General features: G+C 38.4%; 1 protein-coding gene across 2 annotated transcripts in view; it reads left to right on the forward strand.

Moving 5' to 3' along the window:
- The window catches only part of KIF4A (kinesin family member 4A), a 123,804-nt gene that overhangs the window by 53,382 nt on the left and 45,326 nt on the right, over nucleotides 1–25,096 (forward strand). For both annotated transcript variants that reach the window (XM_047843533.1, XM_047843532.1), the window contains exons 10-17: nucleotides 6,041–6,173; nucleotides 7,879–7,937; nucleotides 8,043–8,148; nucleotides 12,632–12,679; nucleotides 14,032–14,217; nucleotides 22,733–22,836; nucleotides 24,010–24,154; nucleotides 24,899–25,009. In XM_047843533.1, the coding sequence (XP_047699489.1) occupies nucleotides 6,041–6,173; nucleotides 7,879–7,937; nucleotides 8,043–8,148; nucleotides 12,632–12,679; nucleotides 14,032–14,217; nucleotides 22,733–22,836; nucleotides 24,010–24,154; nucleotides 24,899–25,009 (892 nt within the window). The remainder of the gene's footprint in view (nucleotides 1–6,040; nucleotides 6,174–7,878; nucleotides 7,938–8,042; nucleotides 8,149–12,631; nucleotides 12,680–14,031; nucleotides 14,218–22,732; nucleotides 22,837–24,009; nucleotides 24,155–24,898; nucleotides 25,010–25,096) is intronic.

The raw sequence follows: 25,096 nt of genomic DNA on the forward strand, positions 1-25,096 counted from the left end.
ATTTTTATATCTGTCTTTCTATATATTAATAGCCAGATTTTATACCAAATACCTCTGATTCCAGTCCAACACTACAGGGTTCATTTTAGCCTTCTTCCTCCTCCTATTTATAACTCCTTTTTCCAACAGTAAGACACCAACTCTTATTAGCTACAATCTATTTACTTATTTGTTCAATTCCAGGATATACATACAGTAGTTTCAAAATTGCTAGCCCATACCCCTGTGAGAAACACTTTTATGAACTGGATTACAGCATTTACGTACAGTTCTTTTTGTCTTTAGGCTTAGAGTATCCAGGCAAGATACTGTTTCCCACAGTTACTGTTTGTATTCCATTTTGGGTTTCCCCTACGTCTTGGTTGGTTTTAATTGTTAGTTTATATTTCAGGTATGCAAAGGGTATATGAAATATTATCATGCTCTAAGAGTCAGAGTTATACAAAGAAGAAATACTCAGAGCAGAGCAATGCAAATCAAAACCACAGTGAAATATCACCATACACCCATTAGGATGGCTAGTAGTAAAAATACTGAATAACAAATGTTGGCAAGCATGTGGAAAAAATTAGAATCTTTGTACACTGTTGGAAGGATTGTAAAATGGTATAACTGCCATGAAAAACAGTATGGAGGCTCCTCAAAAAGTTAAAAATAAGAATAGCACATGATCCAGCAATCCCACTTCTGGGTAATATATCCAAAAGAATTGAAAGCAGGGTCTTAAAGAGAGACTTGCACACCCATGTTCATAGCAGCACTATTCCCAATAGTCAGGAAGTGGAAGAAACACAAATGTCCCATCAGTGGATGAATGGATAAACAAATGTGGCATATACATATAATGGAATATTATTCAGCCTTAAAAAGGATGGAAATCCTATTACATGTTACAGCATGAATGAAACTTGAGGACATTATACTAAGTGAAATAAGCCAATCACAAAAAGACAGATATTGTATGATTCCACTTATATGAGATACTTAGTCAAATTCATAGAAACAGAAAGTAGAATGGTAGTGACTCGGGACTGGGGGTGGGGAGAGGCAAAAGGGGAGTTGTTTAATGGGCAGAGGATTTCAGTTTTACAAGATAAAAAGGTTCTGGAGATCTGTTTCACAACAATGTAAATATACTTTAAACCACTCAACTGTACACTTAACAGTGATTAAGACAATAAGTTTTTACCACAATTAAAAAAAAGAAAAAGAAAAATCCACAACAGAACTAGAAGAAAACATAGGCAAAGGTCTATGTGCTTTATAGATAAAGGTGAAAAACAGTGTAGAAATAAAAGCAATGCCAAAAAACTGTAAAAGAATAGACTGAGGGGGTGGTGGGAACAGAGTTGTTTAATGACTATAGAGTTTCAGTTTTGCAAGATGAGAAAGTTCTGGAGAGCCATTGCACAATAATGTGATTATACTTTACTGAACTGTACACTTAAAAAATGGTTATGATGGTAAATTTTGTTAACGTGTTTCTTACCACAATATATTTTGTGAAATGTCATTCCCTCTTCATCCCTGCTACCCTATTCCCATTACACCCTTATTTCTACCACTATTCTCCCTCCTCCATATTGAACCAATGTCTTTAGTTTCTGGTCTAGCTTTCCTATATTTCTCCTCTACAAATGAGCATATACCTATTTATTTTTTTCATGTCCTCTTATATGAATGGTAATATGCCATAGATGGTCTTTGTGGCTTTGCTCTTTTCAGTATTGCCTGTAAATCATTTCTTATCAGTTCATAAAAGCCTTCCTCATTCTTTTATACAGCTGCATGTTTCTCTTATTGTACATACTAATTCATCCTCTTTCCTATGTATGGGCACTTAGTTTGTTTCCAGTATCTTGTGATTACAAACATACTGCAGCAAATAACCTTGTGTTATTCAGTTCTCATATTATTAGTGACTTATCTTCAGGGTAGATTTCTAGAAGTGGGATTGCCGAGACAAAAGGTAAGTGCATGTGTGATTTTGTTAGATATTGCCATATTCCCCTCCAAAAGAGTTATGCCAGTATGCATTCCCAGTGGCAGGGTGTGACAAGGCTTGTTTCCCCATATCCTCACCAGCAGAATGTGTTGTCGTACTTCTCAATTTTTTGCCAATCCAATAGGTGAGAAATACTATCTCAGTATCTCATTTTAATTTTTATTTCTTTATCAGTGGATCTCAGCTTTTTTTCATGTTTCAGGCCCACTTTTATCTCTTTTTCTAGTGAATTGTCTATTCATATGTCTCATTTTCTATCAGATTTTTTTGATCCTTTGGCCCTTTTTGAAAAAAATGTGGTAAAAGATACATAAAATAAAATTCACGACTTTAACCATTTTTAAGTATACAGTTCAGTGGAATTCAGTGCATTCACAATCTTATACAACCATCACTACCATCTTGCACAACTGAAACTCTGTACTTGTTAAACAATAACACCCCAATTTCCCCTCTCCCTTCAGTCCTGGCAATCACCATTCTACTTTCATTTAATTATCTGAAGCACCTAGAATGAGTGAAATCATACGATATTTGTCCTTTTTTGATTGTATTTTTTCACTTAGCATAATATCTTCAAGTTTCATCCATGTTGTAGCATGTGTCAGAATTTCCTTTCTTTTAAAGGCTGAAAAATGTCCCATTGTGTATGTATACCACATGCTGTGTATCCGTTTATCCTTCATTGTACACAGGTTGCTTCCACCTTTTGGCTGTTGTGAATATGCTGCCATGAATGCTTTAAGACCCTGATTTCAATTCTTTTTGGGTGTAGACCCAGAAGCTAAATAGCTGGATCATATAGTAACTCTTTTCTTTGATTTTTTAAATTAGACTGCCATACTATTTTACATAGTGGCTATACCGTTTTGCATTCCTACCAGCAGTGCACGAGTGTTCCAGTTTCTTCACATCCTTGTCAAACACTTGCTATTTTCCACTATAAAAAAAAAACTTTTCCTAAAGTTTATTTATTTTGAGAGAGACAGAGAGAGGGTACAAGTTGGGGAGGGGCAGAGGAAGGGGGTACAGATGATCCGAAGCAAGCTCTTTGCTGACAACAGCTCTTTGCTGATAACAGATGCAGGGCTCAAACCCACAAACCGCAAGATCGTGACCTGAGCCTAAGTCAGATGCTTATCCCACTGAGGCACCCAGGCGCCCCTCAACTTTTTGGCTATTATGAATTATGCTGTTATGAACATTTACCTGCAAGTTTTTGTACAGACATTATTGGGTAGATATCTAGAAGTAGGATTGCTGGGTCATATGTTTAACTTTTTAAGAAACTTTTCCAAAGTGGGTATGATGTTTATATTCTCATGCTTCTGGATTTTGATTCATAATTAGAATGCCTTTCCCTATAGCAGGGTTAAAGAGGAATTTGTGTCCTTCTAGTACCTATGTTGATTATATTTTTTGCATTTTGTATTTTCATTTGGAGTTTATTCTTATGTATGTGTGAGCTTATTTTCTTTTAATATCCTTATTTTCCATAACTCTTAATCATTTTTTTTCTTATTATAAAATTGATATGTTGCTTCTTGTAGGACATTTAAAATGAAAAATATAAAGAATAAATCTTAAAACTGCCATAATTTTATCACCCAGAGATTACCACCCTTTATAATTTTCCATCTTTGGGTAATATAGTCTTGGTTTCCTGATAATGTTTTAAGAATGTTGAGTAAAGAAACAGAGGAAAGTGGGGTTCCCTTAAAGGGTCTCTTAAAGACCTATTCTAGTTTAACCAGTTTAGAAGCAATTGACCCATCTTCCTTTCCTTTCGGTTTAGCATAGACCTGTTTTATGTAAGACAAGTTTAATGAACACAAGGCTAATAAAACTATTCCACACTTCCAACCACCTAGAATATATTACAGGATATAGTCTCAGCTACACAAGTAATAGAATAGATTCTAAGAAACAGTTGATGAATCAAATAGTGAACTCACCTGTTCAGTGTTCTACAGAAAAATAAAGATGCTACTTCTTTTCTCAAAAATGTATGTGTATATTTTAAGAAACATTTCATAAAAGATCTCACAAAATGTACAGTTCATATACATGAAATGTTTTTTGCTTTTTGTCCTAGGATTATATTCTTTTCTTATTGAATGTGTATCATGGAAGCTTTTGCATTGATTTTCTGTGTTTGTCAATTTGCACATGCTCGGCTAACTTGAATTCCTAGCATAGGCAATTAAATAGCCTGTGAAAGAGGAAACATTGGTGTTCCATTGTATTTTCACCCATTTAAAGAAATCTTGGAAATTTTTAGGAGGGCAAAACTATGGAGTTAAAAGTATCATTACTTTGGAGTTTATCAATTTACATGAATGAAACATGGAGGTTTTCAGCTTAATAACTATAAGGGAATATCAGAGCAATCTAAAATAACACTAAATTTACCAACAGTTTTTATTTATTTGTTTGTTTGTTTGTTTGTTTATATTTCAGAGAGAGCACATGAGTGGGGGAGAGGGACAGAGAGATAGAATCCCAAGTAGGCTCCACGCTCAGCACAGAACCCGATGTAGGGCTCAATCCCACGACCCCTGGGATCATGACCTGAGCCAAAATCAAGAGTCAGACACTCAACCAACTGAGCCACCCAGGCACCCCCATTTATTTTTTCATTTTTTATTTTTTTTAAGTAAGTTTCATGCTCAGCGTGGAGCCAGTATGGGGCTTGAACTCACAACCCTGAGATTAAGACCTGAGCTGAGATCAAGAGTCAGACATTGAAAAGAAAAGAAAAGAAAAGAAAAGAAAAGAAAAGAAAAGAAAAGAGTCAGACGTTTAACTGAGCCACCCAGGCGCCCCAATAGTTTATTTTTATAATCAACATTTTAATTGAACATTCTTTCATAAGAGTCTTAGTAAATTTTCAGTAGTATAACACAAGACCTTATGGTTTGGCCTTGCTATTAACCTTTTGATGAAAAGCATGCTAAAATTTTCTGTGAGAATTCCTTGAGGTCTTAAGTTGGGTGAGAGGGCATCTATTTCCGAAATCCTTTTCGATCCTTTATTGAGATTGAGAACAGATGTTCCCTGTCCTTTTTTTTTTTCCTCTTTATTATAGCCTTGACAACTATTCATTTTTCCCCTCAGTCTCCTTCAGATTCAAATCTTCATATTTCTTCTGATCTTTTTTCACCAGTCCTATTTTCCAGTCTTTTAAACAATTAATCCCAGTAGATTACCAAAAACACAAAAACAAAAACTGTACCTCTCGTTGGTCTTTTCCATTAGTCTGGAAATGATATCAAGTAATCTGCATAAGTCCCAAAGGTTCTATATGTATTCCTTCAAACTATTTTGTTCCCTCCCACCCACGCCTATTTGATATGGACACAATTGTCACCACCCACTCTAAGCAATTTAAAATTGATAGACAAATGAACAAGAGGTTTTGAGTAAGGCAGGCATTTAGAAGGGAACACTTATTTATAGAGGGTTGTGAAATGTGCTCTCAGTGGCTGCTGGTCATTATATCAACTTTCTGACTTCCTAAATGCTATTTCCCTAAACTTCAGTAAATAAGCAGTTGACTTTTCTTGGGGTTAAATTTCACCCTGAGCTGTGTCACTTCTACCTCCCCCATACCTCTTCCTTCCCTGCTTCCCTAACCTTTAATGAGGGAATGAGGGTGGGAAGAAGAAAGAGAACACCTATCTTAGCTGCAGTTAGCCTTTACTTCTTAACTACATGGCACAAACATATCTTAAACCAAGAGCCAAGGGTAAAGGTTAGTTAGTCATTTCTGTTGCAACCATGTCTGGTTCTGAATTATTACCATCCCACAAATCATTAATTCAACATATTTCAGGCATATGTTTCTTATTCATTCAATATACTGCCTGACTGGAAGGGTAGATTGGAATGGACACACTTTTTTCCCAGATTTTTGGGGGTTAATTTTAAACCAGTCCCCCACACCTAAAAGGCCTGTGGGGTATATTTTTATCTACCTTTGATATAGGTGTTATCAACAGGTATTTTTCTAATATGTTACTTTCTTTGTTTTAGTGTGGAACCATCAGAAAATCTACAGTCCCTGATGGAGAAGAATCAGTCCCTGGCAGAGGAAAATGAAAAATTAAGTCGTGGTCTAAGCGAGGCAGCTGGTCAGACAGCCCAGATGTTGGAGAGGATCATTTTGGTGAGGACCCAAGACTAAGCTACTAGCAATCTGGACATTTACTAGCTTTAGTTTCTGAAATGTTTAACATGCTTCTCATTATGAGAGACAAGTTATCTGGAAATAAATGGATTAATTTTACTATGTCCCCCATGGAGCCCCTCTTAAGCCCTCTACATACATGGGCTTATGTTAAAACATACAGAAAAGTTAAAAGAATTGTATGGTGAGCACCTGTATATCCATCACAAAGAATCCACATGAATCGTATTTTAAAGTACATTTGTTCTAAAATGCCAGAGAGGAAAGAACCAGGACCTCCTGTCACCTTAAGTCCTACTTAATCTTTATCCGTAATACCAAGTAACTGTCCCCTCAGTAAGATTTTAGTTCTTCTCTATCTCCCTTCCTCTAATGTCATCACATTTCATACTCTGTCCTAACAGCTGCCGTGGTGAGATAGAACAGCTGGGAAATTAATGTTAATTCTTTTACATATGATTCATTTCTAAATAGTGGATCACTATGTAACTGATTACACCAATTCTGTATGCTACTACCTGTCTGATAGTAACCTGGATCAGTGCATGCTGCCTCTGTAGCTAATGTTTTTCTGCTAGTCTAAGTACAACTCAATCTTTAATAGCACAATGATTGTCAAAAGCGAAAATGAGTTTCCACCAAAATGTACTTGAACATCTGTAATTTATGCACCTTCATGCATCAGTGTGCTCTCTAGTCAAGGAAGTGTAAGCTGCTTAAAGATTCTTTAAAGGGGGCCAAACCCTATATCCATTGTCTATTACTAGGGAAAGGGTGAAAATGGGAGCTAGAGGATTTTTATATACAGTTTTCTGTCACCAGTGCTGTATTCTGTGCCTTGGGAGTAACTCTAGAGGCTGTGTCTCACACATATGTGAATGTGGCTGACATAACAGACAGTACCTGTTACTCTAGCCACATACCCATTTGAACTTTATAAGGCTGCCGTAATGGCTTCAAGAAAGCTTCTTATTTGATGTGCCGTTGGAATGTCGTAACAAGCACATTTTTGTCCTGTATAACCTGCCCTTCCCAAATCTGTCACAGCATCTAGCACGTTACAGATACTGTGATTAAAATAAAATGGAAAATATCAATCACCTTTCCCAAATTGTAGCTCCCTCGGCCATTTCTTCTCTGCTACCGTTCTTGTGCCTCACCCTTTTTCTTGCTTTCTCCTACTAAAACTAGCCTACCATATCAGATAGTGTAACTTGGGGAAAAAAGCTCAGCTCATATTCAGTGTGAGACCCTTTTATGTTTTAAATGCCCTTATGCTGGGGCTAGGAAACAGTATAGTGTAGGAGGCATTTTAAAGTAAGTGGGTTTTTTGCAAACAGGGAATAGCATGCCAGGAAGTATTGCTTTTTCCCCCAATTGCAAAGTTCTGTATGGAATTAAGGCTTCACACTCCACACCATAGTCTGAGCTTCATGGCAAGCATAAGACCCAGCTGCTTAGATGCTGTTTTTAGTAGCTCATGTTGACTGAAGGGCTAATTTCCATGACTCTGTTAAAAAAAATACATTTCTCACTAAATTACCAAAGCCCACTAAATCCTCTTATTATAGCAAAGGAGCCAACCTTTCTACCTAGGTTTTGATCCATTGGAGTAGGAGACAGGGCATAATTAGGTGAGGCTGTTAGGTGTTGCCACTGATGATCTCCTGGGTCTCTGTTGCAGACAGAACAAGCGAATGAAAAAATGAATGCCAAGCTAGAGGAACTGAGGCAGCATGCAGCGTAAGTTTCTACCAAATGTTTCCTATACCACCTTAGTATATAATCACCGACGTTCTGGTCTTTGCAGTATGATTAACCTTTGGGTTCCTTTGTTTGAACTTTCAGCTGCAAAGTGGATCTTCAAAAGCTAGTGGAAGCTTTGGAAGACCGGGAATTAAAAGAAAATGTAGAGACAATTCGTAACCTGCAGCAAGTGATTACCCAGCTATCGGTAAGCCAAGTAGGGGCAGTGTAGATAGACGTATTGCTTTCATTTGTTTCTCTTGATGCATATAAACATATCTAACTTGTGCCTTTGGCCAAAACAACTAGATTGTGAGCTGTTTGAGGACAGAGGTCATGGATCATTGCGTATGATCTGAATATTGAATTTGTTAAGTCAAAACACTCCTAGGTTACATATGCAATGGCACATCAGTATTTCAGTACTGTAATCCAATACTGGAAGCAGCAGCACAGCAGTGCAAAATTGCCTGGTAAAACAGGCAGCAGGCATTGATTTGCTGTCCTTTCAGTGCAGGCTAACTTAATAAGAGGCCTTGTACCTCTTACCTTGATCTTAAGTAAGCTGGGTTCTAACAGATAGCTTAGAGCAACCAGGGAATACCATAGTTCTTTTTTATAACCAGTAATAAATTCATTTGAATGATCGTTCTGTAAGTCCCCATTTTTATTTATTTTTAGAACTGTTACAGTAGTTGTGGGTGGGCTTGGGCTGCAGGTATTTGTTGTTTTTCCCGGAAGAAAAATTCTTACAATCCCACCACCCTAAAAACCTCTTTTATTTTTGGTGTTCCTTCTCTATCTTAGCCCTTAGGCATATATACGTTTCTTTTTTTAACTGAAGTCATGTTAAGGGGCTGTGGTTGATTAAGGGGTTATAGTAGGTTTTGTTCCATCTATACCCTCTTATTCATCATTCTGAAGCTGTGACATGTCTGTAAATGACTGGTGGTAATTTCTAGCTCTTGGGCAGAGGCTTTAACTTCACCACAACAGTGGTAAAATCTCAGGTCTTGCCCAGTGTTTTCTAGAGTTTTCAAAAGGGTATCACAAAATCATCTACACCTATGTTTTACTCTTAAAGAGTCCGTTTAAAAATATCCTACAGTATTGTGGGAGGAAGGGTTAGGATGAGTTCCAATAAGTTAAGTGAGTAAATTCCCAAAAGACTTGAGAGCAGTGTTTTAGAACAAGTAGTGCTATACAAAACTGCCACGAGCAGTCCAACAGAACAGTTCATTTATCCAACAAACAGGCCACAGCAGTTGAGAACCTGGGCCCCAGAGCCAGACACACCCTAGTTTGAAGCCAATTCTGCCACTCAGTAGCTGTATAACCTTGCTAAGTACTGTATTAATATCAAAAGAAAATAATTTAAGTGACTCAAAAAGGACGTTAAAAGCTGATACACTCAGGGAGCACCTGAACTCCAGGTAACTCCTTGAGTGGAAGCAGAATTGGAGTTTTATAAGGTGAGAAGGGAGGGCTGTGTGTCCTTGTGGTTTGGCTCATGTAGGAGTTTTGTTGTTAATTGCTGTGAAACTTTTGGTTTGAGGCTGTTCCAGTTTTCATGCCTGTGGCTTAAATTAAGAACATTGGTGCAATCCATCCTACTAGCTCTCCAGTTGTTTTCAAGAGTCGTTCTTGCAACCCTTGTAGTTTGTTCGCTGGTTAAGGTTCATAAGTGGGAGAGATGGCAAAGAAGGGGGAAGGAGGCAAGGAAAATTAGGAACCCTCTCTTTCTGTTTTAATCCTCTTACATTACCAATATGAGCAAAAGGCACTGACAACACAAAAGAAGGGGTGATTAACTGCCCAGAAAATTCAGGAAGTCAGTACAGAAGACAATGGGCCCTAAAAAAGGAATAGAAGTTTGCCACACAGACAATGGGGAAAATACAGTCTATACAGAGAAAAAGGTACATGTCAAAGCAAAAATGGTTGAAAGTTCAGAATGTGATAAGGACCTCACTGTGGCTGAATTATAGAGTGCATGCCAGAGAATGGCTATCACAAGGTTAAATTTCACCATCTATAATTCCACTTAAATGTAGCTGAAACATCTGGTGTATGAAAACCTTGTGTGAGCTGCCTCAGAATTAAGATAATCTAGGCTGCAGAACCATACTGGAACCGAAGCTTATATGATTACAAAAGAGTGATCCAGGACACCGTTGTTCATGGCCACCACAGCAATCTTAGAGGATTTCACACCATCTTATTTCTGGGGCTTTGGGTCACATGAGAAAGATGAAGGAAACCCATGGAAACAAGTTAATAACGTTAGAGAAGGCATATCCGCGGTGAGGATCTGGTGATATGACTGGTGACTGCTGTGCCTGTAGAGGAAATTGCTAGTGGTGGCTGACTCAGAGAAACTCTATAGAATCTCTGTGTCTGCCACTGAAAGTCACTTGGCACATGCAGCCAGAAGGTACTAAAGATTGCCATGAGCTGATAAAGTCCCTGGCTTCCCTCCACTGTCACAGTTAGGCAGAGTAAACCCTTTTGCCCAAGGGCTCCTGCTGGACTCTTGAATCAGAGGTTTCCATGTCTATTGTTTCGAGACCCTCCCAGCTATGTATTTTTTGGAAATACACAACAATGTATCCTGTGGTTTTTATTAAGACTCACTACAGTGAAAGCAAAATGTTTCAGATGTAAGTGCTTGTGCCCTTCATTCTGGATTAAAACTATTTTTATTTTAAGTGACAGGTGAACACCCCTTTTTCAGTTATGAAGGCAGCCATTGTTCCTAAATATTCCTCCTGGGGTTTTAAGCACTAAAGTGTACCATTTCTTCCTTAAAAATACAATTCAAACAAACCTTGCTGCAGTCACCTGTGAGGAAATTCATGCAGTCCTTTCAGTTCCCACAAAATCAAATTTTGTTGTTTTTATCCCCTCCTCTAAGACCAGTTCCATAAAAACCATTTTGCATGCCTGGTAATGGGATTGCCTACAGCCTACAAGCCCAAACTTCCTATTGAAGGGCACTGCTGGTTAATGTAGCTCAACGTACCCTAGCCTTGTCCCCCTGACTGCCACCTTCAGCAAATCACGTATTTTTACCTTACAAGAGGTTCTCCATCGTAGCCTGAGAATGAGAGCTAAAGAGGCTTTTAGGTTGAAATAAATCCCATCATTATATATTTATATTCAGGATTATGAAGGCAGAATCCTACCAAGTTCGTGTAGAACATGTCACCAAAGCTTAACCTTTGGCATTATAAAATTGTATTAGGCCAAAAGGTAAACCACAGTAATACGTCTTCTTCAAAGATTAACCCATTTACTTCAATCCTGACCCCCTGGAAGGTAGTAGAAAATGTCTCCAAAAGCCAGCGTTACAGGCTTTACTCATCTAGGATAGGTCTGTAAGTAGTCCGTTTACTGAAATTTAAAACATGGGAGGGAAGAAAGGGTAACCATCAACCTATAATATATCGAAGTGCTCTGTTTTTCAAGAAGGATTTCATATGCCTGGTCCTTGGAGAATCACCAGTATTCTAAGTCATGATGAAAAAGGATGTGAGAACACTGGAGCTTCCTTTGAATTTTCTTTGAGTCTCACTGATTGGGAATTTCTGGGCAGGGGAAGTGCTTTACAAATAGCACTTACTAAGGGCCTCTTCACTCCTCGCCTTGAAGGTATGAGATTCAAGTTTCAACAACTATGTAAGGTTTCACTGGGCTGATGCAGAGACTCCATGTACTAACCCTAAATTATTTTCTTGCTGTTGAGCTAGTAGCTCTTTCACCTTTGACCTCTTTAATCATGTGACTTCCTGGAAATCCTTTCTTCCCAGGCTCACGGAATCACTTAAACAGAAGTGGTAATCCATATGTTGCAATACCAAATAAAGCCTAAATTCCAGTGGGGAGAAGAGAGCTTGCTCATATGATAGCCTATAAACAAATTAGTCCTAATAAGTGGTTTTAGGTTTCCCTTTTAGATGGTTGTCATTCCAGTGCCCAAAAAAGGAATTGCCCTTCTCTGGAAGGGAATCAGCGCTTGCCCTTTCCCTTCATGTAACCACTACCTGCAGTAGCTGCATAAGATTGATTCATTCTTAGATATATGAGGGAGATTTGTCTGAATTCATGAGCACATTTTTCTGGGTTATCAGCCTGTATGGAATTTATTTCCTTCTAGAGTAGGCTCTTGCTACCTTGACGGACTGTAAAAAAAAAAAAAAAAATACAAAATAACCCTTGCTTCTATTCACTTTTCTACTGCGTTGCCTTTATTTCATATGTCTGTTTTTTAGGTGGCATGTCCATGTGAACTGGCTAGACCTGTACATTATAGAAGTAGACTTAGTGGTAAAAACAAAGGATAGAGTCTATAAAATGGGTTAAACTTTGGCCTGTTAGAATGACTAATGCTTCATTGGCTCAATAATCTCTGGCAGAGCAGGAGAGGAGCAATAAATATGTCAATTGCCACATGACCCTATTTTTCTTTTTAGATAGACTACACCATCAACCTTATAATGAGGATAGACTCTTAAGAGGTGGAAAATGGAAATGTGTGGTTTTGGGTGTAGCTATGTGCCACAAAATGGGTCCAGCACCTTAAATGGTCTCTATGTATACTTGAAAAAAAAATTAAGTAACCAATATAAAATCCACTAGTAAGCTTCACTTCAGAGTCTTTTCCTAAACTGAAATATCATTTGTCATTGCAGGATGAAACTGTTGCTGCAACCATTGATACTGTAGTAGAACCAGAAGCTGTAAGTAATTGGCTTTGTGTAGAACTAGGAGCTTTAACTGTGCCATTTCCTGTTAATTTATCACTCAGCTGAGGAAGAGAATCCCTGATTGCTACCATCCTCCATAGAGTACCTTGGAAATCCAGACATCTTGAGTATAAATGCCAGTTGTGTAAAATCCCGAAGTTGGATAGACTCCATCTCTAATAGTATGACTGCTAATGGATGGCAGGGCTTCTCAAGGATGTCATTTTCCTTATTTGCAGTCTGGTTTGCTGACTTCTTATTAGATGCTAGTATTCTGCAACAGCTGTCTAGCAAGTTAAGGGAGGGAAAAAAAACAAATTAGGTAATTATGGCAGAGTCAAAAAAGTAGTAGAGAAGAAATGGAAGAGACTTTTTTTCCTCATCATACTTTGCTTGTGGATGGGATGGTTAGGGGCTAAAAGAACCAAGGGAAATATTTTGAGTGTTCAAGTTGCAAGAATAGATAAAATGTATTAGATGTTGGCTAAAGGTTAGAGAGCCAAGTCAAAATGAAAGGCTAGACAGTGGCTTCCTTGAGACATCTTTTTGCCCTTAAAACAAACATGTATCGGTATTTTTTGTATTCTGAAAGAAAGATGGCAGATAAATCAGGTGACCTCTGGCATGTGCCCTTCATTCTGGATTAAAACTACTTTTATTTTAAGTGATGGGTGAACACCCCCTTTTCAGTTATGAAGGCAACCATTATGTTCCCAAATCTTTCGGGATTATAAAGGGATAATGAAGCCTCTTCTCCATTTCCACCATTCCTAAAGTGCCATTTCCAGAACTCTTTCTCTTGTAAAGATCCCTTAGAATGAGATGAAAGTAAGAAATGTTAGCTAGATCAATAAAGGAAAGAGCAAGAAACTCAGTTTACTCTAAGAGTCAGTTAAAAGATGTAAGAAACAAGGTGCTGTGAGAACAGGGAAAGAGGCTAGGCTCGACTCATTTCAGATGTTTAAAGCAAATGTATGAGAAGCCATATTTTTTTTTTAATTTTTTTTTCAACGTTTTTATTTATTTTTGGGACAGAGAGAGGCAGAGCATGAACGGGGGAGGGGCAGAGAGAGAGGGAGACACAGAATCGGAAGCAGGCTCCAGGCTCTGAGCCATCAGCCCAGAGCCTGACGTGGGGCTCGAACTCTCGGACCACGAGATCGTGACCTGGCTGAAGTCGGACGCTCAACCGACTGCGCCACCCAGGCGCCCCGAGAAGCCATATTTTTAAAATAACAGGGGTACCAGTAATGGAGAAGTGGCTATGAGACCGACCTGATGAAGTAGGGCCTAAGGATCTCTAATTGCTTGTTTCTCTTATAAGTCATCATTTTGATCTTTTCCAGCAAGTGGAAACCAGTCCAGAAACCAGCAGGTCTTCTGATGCTTTCACTACTCAGCATGCTCTACGTCAAGCTCAGATGTCTAAGGAGCTGGTTGAGTTGAATAAAGCTCTTGCACTGAAAGAGGCCCTAGCCAGAAAGATGACTCAGAATGACAACCAACTGCAGCCCATTCAGTTCCAGTACCAGGTAAAATATTTACCAGAGCAGCATTTGTTTGTGTCTGCCACTTGTGTGTGTGAGTGGAGCAGGGGCGGGTGGAGGGCAGAGAGAGAGGGAGACAGAATCCGAAGGAGGCTCCGGGCTCTGAGCTGTCAGCACAGAGCCTGACATGGGGCTCAAATTCATGGACCACCAGATCATGACCTTAAATGACTAAGCCACCCAGGTGCCCCAGGCATACTGTTTTTGATGACGTTGAGACAACATAATGTTCATAGTACAACTGGAATTGTATTGTTGGTTTCAAAAAAAGGATACATTCAGGATAGGGAACCTGCAATTTTGTTTCATTTAATCTAACACCTTACCTTATGCAATAGGTATTTAATAAATAGTTTAATGATGTTATAATAAATGTGGTCTCTACTTGTGGAGAAATTTTGTTCTAATACCAATACTGAGATTCTGAGAAAGGTACATCTCTTAGTAGATGGTCTTGGCTATAGTGTGAATTAGGAAGAGGCTTATGGGGTACCTGGGTGGCTCAGTCGGTTAAGTGTCTGACTCTTGATTTCAGCTCAGGTCATGATCTCACAGTTTGTGAGTTCGAGCCCCACATTGGGCTCTGCACTGACAGCACAGAGCCTACTTGGGATTCTCTCTCTCTCTCTCTCTCTCTCTCTCTCTCTCTCTGCCCCTCCCCTGCTTTTGTGCTTTCTTTCTCTCTATAAAAAAAATTTTTTTTTTTAAAGAGAGGGAATAATGGATATCACTTGACTTGGCAAATGACTAAACTGTTTTTCTTAGTGGTAGTTCTATGTTTTTAAATTTTTTCTTAATGTTTATTTAGAGAGGGAGAGAGCACAGATGCACATGTACAGAGGAGGAGGGGCAGAGAGAGGGAGACAGAGGTTCCAAAGCAGGCTCCACACTGACAGCAGAGGGACTGATGTGGGACTTGAACTCACAAACCTCGAGATCATGACCTGAGCTGAAGTTGGACACTCAACCGACTGAGCCACCCAGGCACTTAGTGGTAGTTCTAACTGGCCCTTGCTAATTAATAATCAGATCTTTACTGAAAGACAAGTCTTTGGCTTTCAGGTTATTCCACAAGGTTAACCAGACCTTATTTTCCATTGTAGCCCAGTGTTTCCCATCCACAAAGTGATGTTAGCAGGGCTGGTAGAGGGAAGGGTGGATTGTTTCCCCATCAAGCTACATCCTACCATCCTCGGGTCATTATTTTCATATCAAGAAATCCCTATAGAAATCATGCAGCTTCTACCCCCAGCTCCCCTAAGTTTTCAGAGTAAAAACAAGAAAAGTGTTTCTCCTAAATAATTTTCATCACTTTTTTTCCTTAGGATAGAGAATTCCCCCAGGGTGTTCCAAAATAATAACTGAGTTGCCATTAGAGGTTTTATTTCCTTTTTTTATTATTACAGTCATGTTTAACTTTTTTAAAACTTAATTTTTATTTATGTCAAATGCAAAAAAATAAATATTTATGGCAAATGCATGTGTATCATTTTAAAAAGCCAAACAGTACAATAATCAGAAAAATGAATCAATTCCTGCCCTACTACCTTCTGCCCAGTTCCCTAGGTTTATACTTTACATTCTTTAAGCTGTTTCATCTGACACTTACATTCATTTTTTTGTAGGTAAGAGTTGGCAGTATAACATGTTAATTTAAAAATTTTAGACGTTGCAGATCAAAGCCATAATGAAATATCACCTCAACACCTGTCAGAATGGCTAAAATTAAAAACACAAGAAACAAGTGTTGGCAAGGGCATGGAGAAAAAGGAATGCACTGTTGGTGGGAATGCAAACTGGCACAACCACTGTGGAAAACAGTGTGAAGATTCCTCAAAAGATTAAAAATAGAATTACCATATAATCCAGTAATTCCACTACTGGGTACTTACCCAAAGAAGACAAAAACACTAATTCAAAAAGATATATGCACCCCTATGTTTATTGTGGCATTATTTACAATAGCCAAATTATGGAAGCAGCCCAAGTGTCCATTGATAGATGAATGGATAAAGAAGATGTGGTATATATACAAATGGAATATTATTCAGCCATAAAAAAGAATGAAATCTTGCCATTTGCAACAACATGGATGGATCTAAAAAGTGTAATGCTAAGTGAAATAAGTCAGTCAGAGAAAGACAAATACCATATGATTTCACTCATATGTACAATTTAGGAATCAAAGCAAAAAAGAGACAAACAAAAACACAGACTCTCAAATATAATGAACAAACTCGTGGTTACCAGAGGGGAAGTGGGTGGGCAGATGGGTGAAATAGGTGAAGGGGATCAAGAGTACAAAAGAAAATAATAGCTGGTTACTATTACATTTTAGAATAACTCAGGGTTTGATTAAAACCACAATAATTTTGTAATGTAACATCTTTTGTGGATAGCTTCCTGTGCTTCCAGAAATTCTGATTAAATGGTCTCAAGAAATTCTGATTAAATGGGTAGGCAGTACCTCTCAAAAGGATGAGGCAGTTCTAGAGATGGAGAGTGGTGATGGTTGCACAATGTCACTGAACTGTCCACTTAATATGATTAAAATGTTAATCTTTATCTATAAAAAAATAATAAGTTCAGTACAGTTGTGAAAAAAGTTTTAGATGTTATCAATTGATTTCCCACTATGGAAGATAGGAAAAAGCTCTCTTATAAAACCACCCATGTACACCGCCTCACCTCTTATCTCTCATAATGGTAATCCACAAGTTTTGATTAAAGGAATATTTAGTGTTTAAATTTTTATGATTATGTAAATATGTTTTACAGCTGATCCACATAGCATATGATTCCACTTCCTTTCTTGTTTGGCTTTTTCTATTTCCCAGAGTTAATAATCTCATTTTTTCATTTACTTAGTCTTCTATGTACCTGTCAATAATTTATCTCCAAACTTCTTTACAGACTTATAAAACTCCTTCTAATATGGTCAAACATACCAGATAATTTATCAATCCATTTCTTTCTTGAAGACAACCCTCCTGGAATCTTCTGTCCTGATTTTCTTTCTGTAGGCCTGCTGCCCAGCTGGCAACCTGGGACTGTCATCCTGGGAATCTGCTTCACTTCTCATCTCTGTGTTGAAACAGATTCTGTATCTTCCTCATTCTTGGGATACCCCTTTGTGTTGGTTAAATACAACCCCAATAACTTTCTGAGACAGTGTTCATGAAAGAGAAATGTTTTAAACCATTGCATACCTGAAAATAGCTTTTTGTTGTTGTTGTTGTTGTTGTTGTTGCTGTTGTTGTTAGTTAGTTGGTTGGGTTTAGATTCTACAATAGAAATCATTTTTCTTCAGAAATGTGCAGGCTTTTCTTCACTGTCTTCTGTTTTCAGTATTGCTGTTGAGAAGTTCATTATAATGCCTGATTCTTTTTATTTGATCTGTATTCCACTGCCACCACCACTCCTGCTCTAGAAACTTTAAGAACCTTTTCTTTGTTGCCAAGTGTGAATGAATTTCACAATGATGTGCCTTTGTCTGGGACTTTTCTTGTTTATTGTACTTGGTGGGTCCTTTCAAACTAGAAATTTGTATTCTCTTTAATGGGAAGGTTTCTTATATTATTTCTTTAATAATGCCCCCTTTCTGTTTTTCCCATTTCTCTTTTCTTGCACTCCTCATAGTCAGATATTAGATCTCCTAGATATAGTCTCTGCTTTTCTTATCTCTTCCCTCCTATTTTCTATTTTTTATCTCTTTATTCCACTCTATGGGTGATTTCCCTCCGCACCTATTTGCCAATAATTTCTAAGATGTTTTTAATCCTCTAATTTTTTATATCCTTCTATTTTTTTTCTTGGATGAAATGCTCATCTCTAATAGAAATTACATTTTTTTTTTTAATTTTTTTTTTCAACGTTTATTTATTTTTGGGACAGAGAGAGACAGAGCATGAACGGGGGAGGGGCAGAGAGAGAGGGAGACACAGAATCGGAAACAGGCTCCAGGCTCTGAGCCATCAGCCCAGAGCCTGACGCGGGGCTCGAACTCACGGACCGCAAGATCGTGACCTGGCCGAAGTCGGACGCTTAACCGACTGCGCCACCCAGGCGCCCCTAGAAATTACATTTTTTTGAGGTTTTCTTTTTCTTCCTGCCTTGCCTCTGGGTCCTCCAAATTCCTGTCTTTAGTGTGTTTGGTCTTTTCTTTCATATAAGAAGCTTTCCTCAAATTTCCAGTGATCTTTGGCTACCCATTCATATTTAACAGTGGGACACTAAAAGCTGGTAGGAAGTTGTGTATGCATGGGTTTATCTTGGGTGGTCAGTTTCCAATAAAGAAATTTGTCATTCTCTCTGCAGTGGTGTAGACAGAGTAGTGGTATGCCTTATTTCTGGCAACCTAGAGAAAATAAGGGAGTTGAAGGAGTCCGTCCAGTCATGTACAGACTTTTATTTAATTCTCTCAGCAGTATGATACCTTATCCCTGCCTTCTGCTGTATGTGCTGTCTGTGAATCCAGCCTCTCAGATTTGGCCTCTCCAGAGAGGAAACCTGTGCTCCTCTCTGTGGTTCTATGGTACAAATTGGCTTGTTTCTTCTTGGCATTTGTCCTATAGGAGTCATATTTTAGCTTTTTCCACTCTGCTAAATCAGTTACCACTACTCAACTATTTTCCTCTTCTAAATATTTGTTTATATTTCTTGACTGCTCCTTCATCCTTGTTAACTTATACCCTTTTGGGGGGTCATTTTAGTGGGATTTCAAGGGGGAGGAAATTAAATATGCAGCTCAAGCTTCCAGGTTAGCAGGACATAAAATGCAACCTTTTTTAGGTTGCTTTCCTACTTTTTTTTTAAGTTTATTTATTTATTTTGAGAGAAAGAGAGTAGGGAAGGAGCAGCGAGAGAGGGAGAGAGAATTCCAAGCAGGCTCCATGCTGTTCAGCCCGGAGCCCGATGCCAGGCTCAATCTCACGAACCGTGGGATCATGACCTGAGCTGAAACCAAGCGTCAGACACTTAATCCACGGAGCTACCCAGGTGCCTCACCTTTTTAAAGTTGAATGTATTTTGACTTTTCCAGGGTAAACAAAGGATTAATGGTCAGGTTGAGAAATTATTCCTCTCTTTTACTCTTTTACTCTTTTACTCCTGGAAACATGGGGACATATGATCCCCCAGTGTACTTCTAACTCTATGAGGAGGTGCTAGGAATGAGCTAGAGCTGTAGTAACATATCTTGTCCCTTTTTCCCTTGGAACCCAATATGCTTGAGCTCCCAAACCTTAAAGTTAAGAGGAAACAAATTCTTATTGTAAACAGTACCTTTCCATCACCTGTAAATCACTGTCTCTTTCTAAGAAATAAAGGTAGTTTTTTGTTCTAAATAGTTTTTCTATCACTGAAGAATTGCTATAGAAAAATTTGAGGAGGTATACATCTGATTAATGAAGATTGCCATGAGTTATAGTAACCCAAGACTCAATTAACTCCCTTTGTGGAGTCAGTGAGACAGTTTTGACTAAATGTGGCATATATAATGAAAAGATACTATTTCTCACCCATCCAACTGGTAAAAATTTTGAAGTGTAGTAATATCAAATGTTGACAAGGGTGCAGGGAAATAAGTACTCTCCTACCTAGCTAGCAAGAGTAGAAATTGGAATTGCCACTTTAGAGGACAACTTAGCAGTATCTATTAAAATTACAAGTGTGGGGGTGCCTAGATGGCTCAGTCGGTTAAGCATCCGACTTCAGCTGTGGTCATGATCTTGCAGTTCGTGAGTTTGAGCCGCCACATCAGGCTCTCTGCTGTCAGTGTGGAACCCACTTTGGATCCTATTTTCCCCTCTCTTTCTTCCCCTCCCCCGCTGGTTCTCTCTCTCTAAATAAATAAATTTTTGGGGCGCCTGGGTGGCGCAGTCGGTTAAGCGTCCGACTTCAGCCAGGTCACGATCTCGCGGTCCCGGAGTTCGAGCCCCGCGTCGGGCTCTGGGCTGATGGCTCAGAGCCTGGAGCCTGTTTCCGATTCTGTGTCTCCCTCTCTCTCTGCCCCTCCCCTGTTCATGCTCTGTCTCTCTCTGTCCCAAAAATAAATGTTGAAAAAATAAAAAATTAAAAATTAAATAAATAAATAAATAAATAAATAAATAAATAAATTTTTAAAAATTAAATTAAAAGTGTGTACCCCCATGACTCTGTAATTCCACTTGTTCCTACCCTAGAAAAACCTTGCATGCATGTACAGAAGGCATGCACAAGAATATTCCATTATGGCAAAACAATGAGGTAGATCTCTATGCAATGATATAAATAAATTTCAAAGACTAAAAAAAAAGTTACAGAATAATACACACTTTTAGTATAATTCTGCTTACCTTTAACACATTCCAATAGACACACATACAAATATGCACATATTATTTTTGTATCTATTTAAATAAATACTCTAGACATTTGCCACAATATATTTATATATTTATCAGTTATGCATTTTAAGGCATTTACATATATGTTTAAATGTCTAGAATATGTAAATTTCCACATATATAATATGCAAATGTCTAGGAAGAATGTCTGGAAATCTGGACCAGTCTGTTAGCAGTGGTTACTTCTGGATAGGGGACTGGCATTTTGGAAGAGTAGGGCAGTAGAGGAGACTCACCCTTTATATGTACTATCTGGATTATATTTTAACCAGAATGTTTTCATGTGTTACTTCTCTAAGTGTACACACACATACACACATTATTGCCAGTTTAAATATGCAGGGTAGCTATAAAGCAATGAGACTGATTTTCATTGGGTATTAGCGTGGTTCATTATATTTTGTGGAAAACAGCTCTTGCCTGTTTAGAAAGCTTCTCTGATACAGCCCCACCTAACCTGCCTCTTTGTGTCGTTTCAATACCGGTCTAAGACCACCACATAATCTTCTTGGCTACCAACTGCTCATTCAGCCGGTGTCCTTTAATTTTTTGGTTATGAGAACAGGAAGGAATCTATTGGGTTTTCCCAATCTTGGAAACTACTAAACTTCAGTTTCTAGAATTCATTTCCTAAATGTATGCAGAGCTGCAAAAGGTATTGAATATATATGTTTGAAAGTTCTGAATATAAGAATGTTTGTGTAGCTCTTTACTATTTATAGAATGTCTTCCCTTCTTTATCTTATTTCATCTTCCCAACAACCCTGTGAGGTAAGTCGTGTTGTTAATTGTTCACATAGATAGTGAAACTCTCGAGGGTCCCCAAGACCACCCCAAGGTTTGATGATTCACCAGGATGATTCAGAGGACTTGGCATATAGTCATACAGCTAAGAGTTATTACAGTAGAAGGATACAAAACAAAATCATCAAAAGGAAAAAGCACATGGGGCAAAGTCTGAAGGGAACCAGATGTAAGCTTCCAAGAGTCTTCTCCTAGTGGAGTAAGTTATTATTTAATTCCTCCAGCAATGGTTTGTGACATGTGTGAAATGTTGTCTATCAGGGAACCTCCCTGGAGTCTAGGAGTCCAGGTGTTTTTTTTAAGTTTTTATTTTAATTCCAGTTAGTTAACATACAGTGTCATATTAGTTTCAGGTGTACAATATAGTGATTCAACAATTCCGTACATCACCCAGTGCTCATCACAAGGGCACTCCTTAATCCCCATCACCCATTTCACCCCAGCCACCTCCCCTCTGGTAACCATCAGTTTGTGCTCTATAGTTAAGAGTCTGTTGGGGTACCTGGGTGGCTCAATCGGTTAAGAGTTGGACTCTTGATTTCGGCTCAGGTCATGATCTCACAGTTTGTTGGTTCAAGCCCTGTGTTGGGCTCCACACTGACAGTACGGAGCCTGCTTGGGATATTCTCTCTCCCTCTCTCAAAATAATTAAATAAACTTAAAAAAAAGAGTCTGTTTCTTGGCATAATGAGCCATTCTTATCAAAAGGGTAAGAACCCTACCAAGTTCACACACCTGAGCCAAGGGCCAATCTTGCAAGCAATACTTTTTAAGAACAGCAATCTCAGGCCTGCTATATGAACTCTCCTATGCGTTGAAACTAAGGCTAAAAAGAGAGGAAATGACTTTTGTTAAGACATTTAGATATTAAGTGCTGGACTCAATGTTCAAACTTTTGGATTCCAAGTTTATACTTTTTCCACTAGGTGTAACTTTCATCTCCTTAAATCAAGTACAGACTGATGTTTTTAGTTTGTAATTGAAGTGGTAAAATTGAACACATAGTTCCTTAAGATGTGGAATGTTTTCTTTTTTCATTTATTATTTTTTTAATTGCTTATTTTTGAGAGAGAAAGTGGGGGAGGGGCAGAGAGAGAGGGAGACAGAGGATCCAAAGCTGGCTCTGCACTGACAGCAGAGAGCCCCACGTGGGGCTCAAACTCACAAACCATGAGATCATGACCTGAGCCGAAGTTGGACACTTAACCAACTGAACCACCCAGGTGGCCCTTCTTTTTTTTTTTTTTTAAAGTAAATTTTCTTTCGTGCCTTTCAATGCTTTTTTTCTCTCTGACCCATAACATTTCTAGGATAACATAAAAAATCTAGAGTTGGAAGTCATCAATCTGCAGAAGGAAAAAGAAGAATTGGTTCTTGAACTTCAGACAACAAAGAAGGATGTCAACCAAGCCAAGTAAGAATAAATCCAATAAATATTATTTCAAGTCCCTACTGTGTGTGAGGAAGTTATAAATGAAATAGAGAAGTAAAAGAGCCATTTCCTGCCCCCACAGGATTTATACCTAATTGTGGAAAGAAGATCTAAACAAAAGAAAAATAATTGAGATTTTCAACAATACCTCATGATGATAGTGAAAGAATGCCGTAACAGCATATGATTAGTAGATTAGTAGCTAAATGAATTTCTTAGGCAGTAATTGCTTTAAGAGTTCAGAGGTAGGGGATATCAGTTTAGACTGGCATGATCAAGGAAGACCTTATAAGAAGTTAGCATTTGAGCTGGATTTTGAAAGATTATCAGACCTACCACACAGCTACAGTTTCTTTGTCCCTGTACAGACTGTAAATTAGCTTGTGAATAGAATTAATGTCCAGGCTAGTAAATGAAAAACCAATCTAGCCATCCCTCAGTTAAGAATAAAACTAAGGCAGATAACCAGAATATTCTGCTTTTCCTCAGACCTCTGCCTTATTGGCTATTCTACCTTATGTTTTAGTCTGTGACTCTATTATATCTCCTTTGAGTCCAAAGTTCATGTTCTTTAAAAAAAATTTTAATGTTTATTTTTGAGAGAGATTGGGAGAGACAGAGTGCGAGCAGGGGAGGGGCAGGGAGAGACGGAGAAACAGAATCCGAAGCAGGCTCCACTCTGTCAGCAGAGAGCCCTATGTGGGGCTCAAACTCACGAGCCATGAGAGCATGAGCCAAAGTCGGACATTTAACAGACTGAGCCACCCAGGCTCCCCTCAAGTTCATCTTCTTAAATATTATGCTGAATGTTTACTTTCTATCTCAGACTAGTGTAATAATCACCAAAATTATTCCTTTACAGCTAAACTAAAGTGAAATATCTTCAAAGAACCATCCTTTTAACCTAGTAGTAGGGAATGAAGTATTGAGGCAATTTCATTGTTATATCCTCAAAAAATTTATTGTTTTACTCTTGGTATTGAGCTCCCATTATTGAGACAGTTTTGGTTGTTTGGGGCGTATTCATTATTTGAAGATGACTATGCAACTGGTCACCTATTTTATATATATCAGGATTGTGAACCTGGGAGTCTATGTCTTTTGAAGTCAGGCTTTGCTGCTGCTAGTCTTCATTCCTATAGTGTCTGTTTTTAGGTTGAGTGAGCGCCGCCGTAAACGTCTCCAGGAGCTAGAGGGTCAAATAGCTGATCTGAAGAAGAAACTCAATGAACAGTCCAAACTTCTGAAGCTGAAAGAATCCACAGAGCATACCGTTTCCAAACTGAACCAGGAGATACGGGTAATAAATGCTCATCCTTGGGTTTGTTTCATTAAAACTTACAAACATAGGTGTTCCATTTAGAATTATACTACGGAGGCATTGTCAGGTGAGAAAGTAGCAGGCAGGGCCATCATCTGCAAGTGTGTGAATCTCCACAAATGCCCCTTTTACAGGACATTGTGCTGGTAGTCATCTAGAGTCTGAACAATGACACCCTGCTTTAACATTCAGAGTTTAATGTTAGATTCCCTGAAACCAAAGGAGAAAGATACCTTAGTTTTTTGTGGTGATATCCTAACCACCTTCCATGATTATGTAGAAGGATTTCATAAACTAGTTGCAAACTGACAGACACCTGGAGAATATTTTCAGATATTGAATGTTCAACTTCTGACATCTGCAAAGTGGAGTGAACAGGCCACTTATACGGAAACCTTTAGAATACAGTGATTGCTAGGTGGATTTGTCCTTGGGGCTTAGTAGATATTTCCCTGAAATTTCATTTATGTACAATGAATTTAGGGCTGAATTTAGCTGTCGGTACATTTTAAAAAAATTTCTTCAACATGTTCATCTGTGTAGTCTATACTTGGAAACCCAAGCATAGCAAGGGGTATTGCAAGCCTAATCAGAAAATCTGTTGGCAGCCTTCTCAGCTTAGCTCTGGGTTTTCTCTCTTCTTAATAGTTAGTCTATCCATCTGCACATCAGCCTAGAATAAGTGCAGATGACTAATAATTGTATTGGTTTTTGTTTTTACAGGTGATGAAAAACCAGCGGGTACAGTTGATGCGTCAGATGAAAGAGGATGCTGAGAAGTTTAGACAATGGAAACAACAAAAAGACAAAGAAGTAATCCAGTTAAAAGAACGAGTAAGTAACTACAGCTTCTCAAAAGCCTACCTAACAAAGCCTTCTCGGGGCTGACTAGCATTAAAGCCTCTCTTCAAACAACTAGTT

The sequence above is a fragment of the Prionailurus viverrinus genome, chromosome X (assembly GCF_022837055.1).
Source record: "Prionailurus viverrinus isolate Anna chromosome X, UM_Priviv_1.0, whole genome shotgun sequence".
NCBI lineage: Eukaryota > Metazoa > Chordata > Mammalia > Carnivora > Felidae > Prionailurus > Prionailurus viverrinus.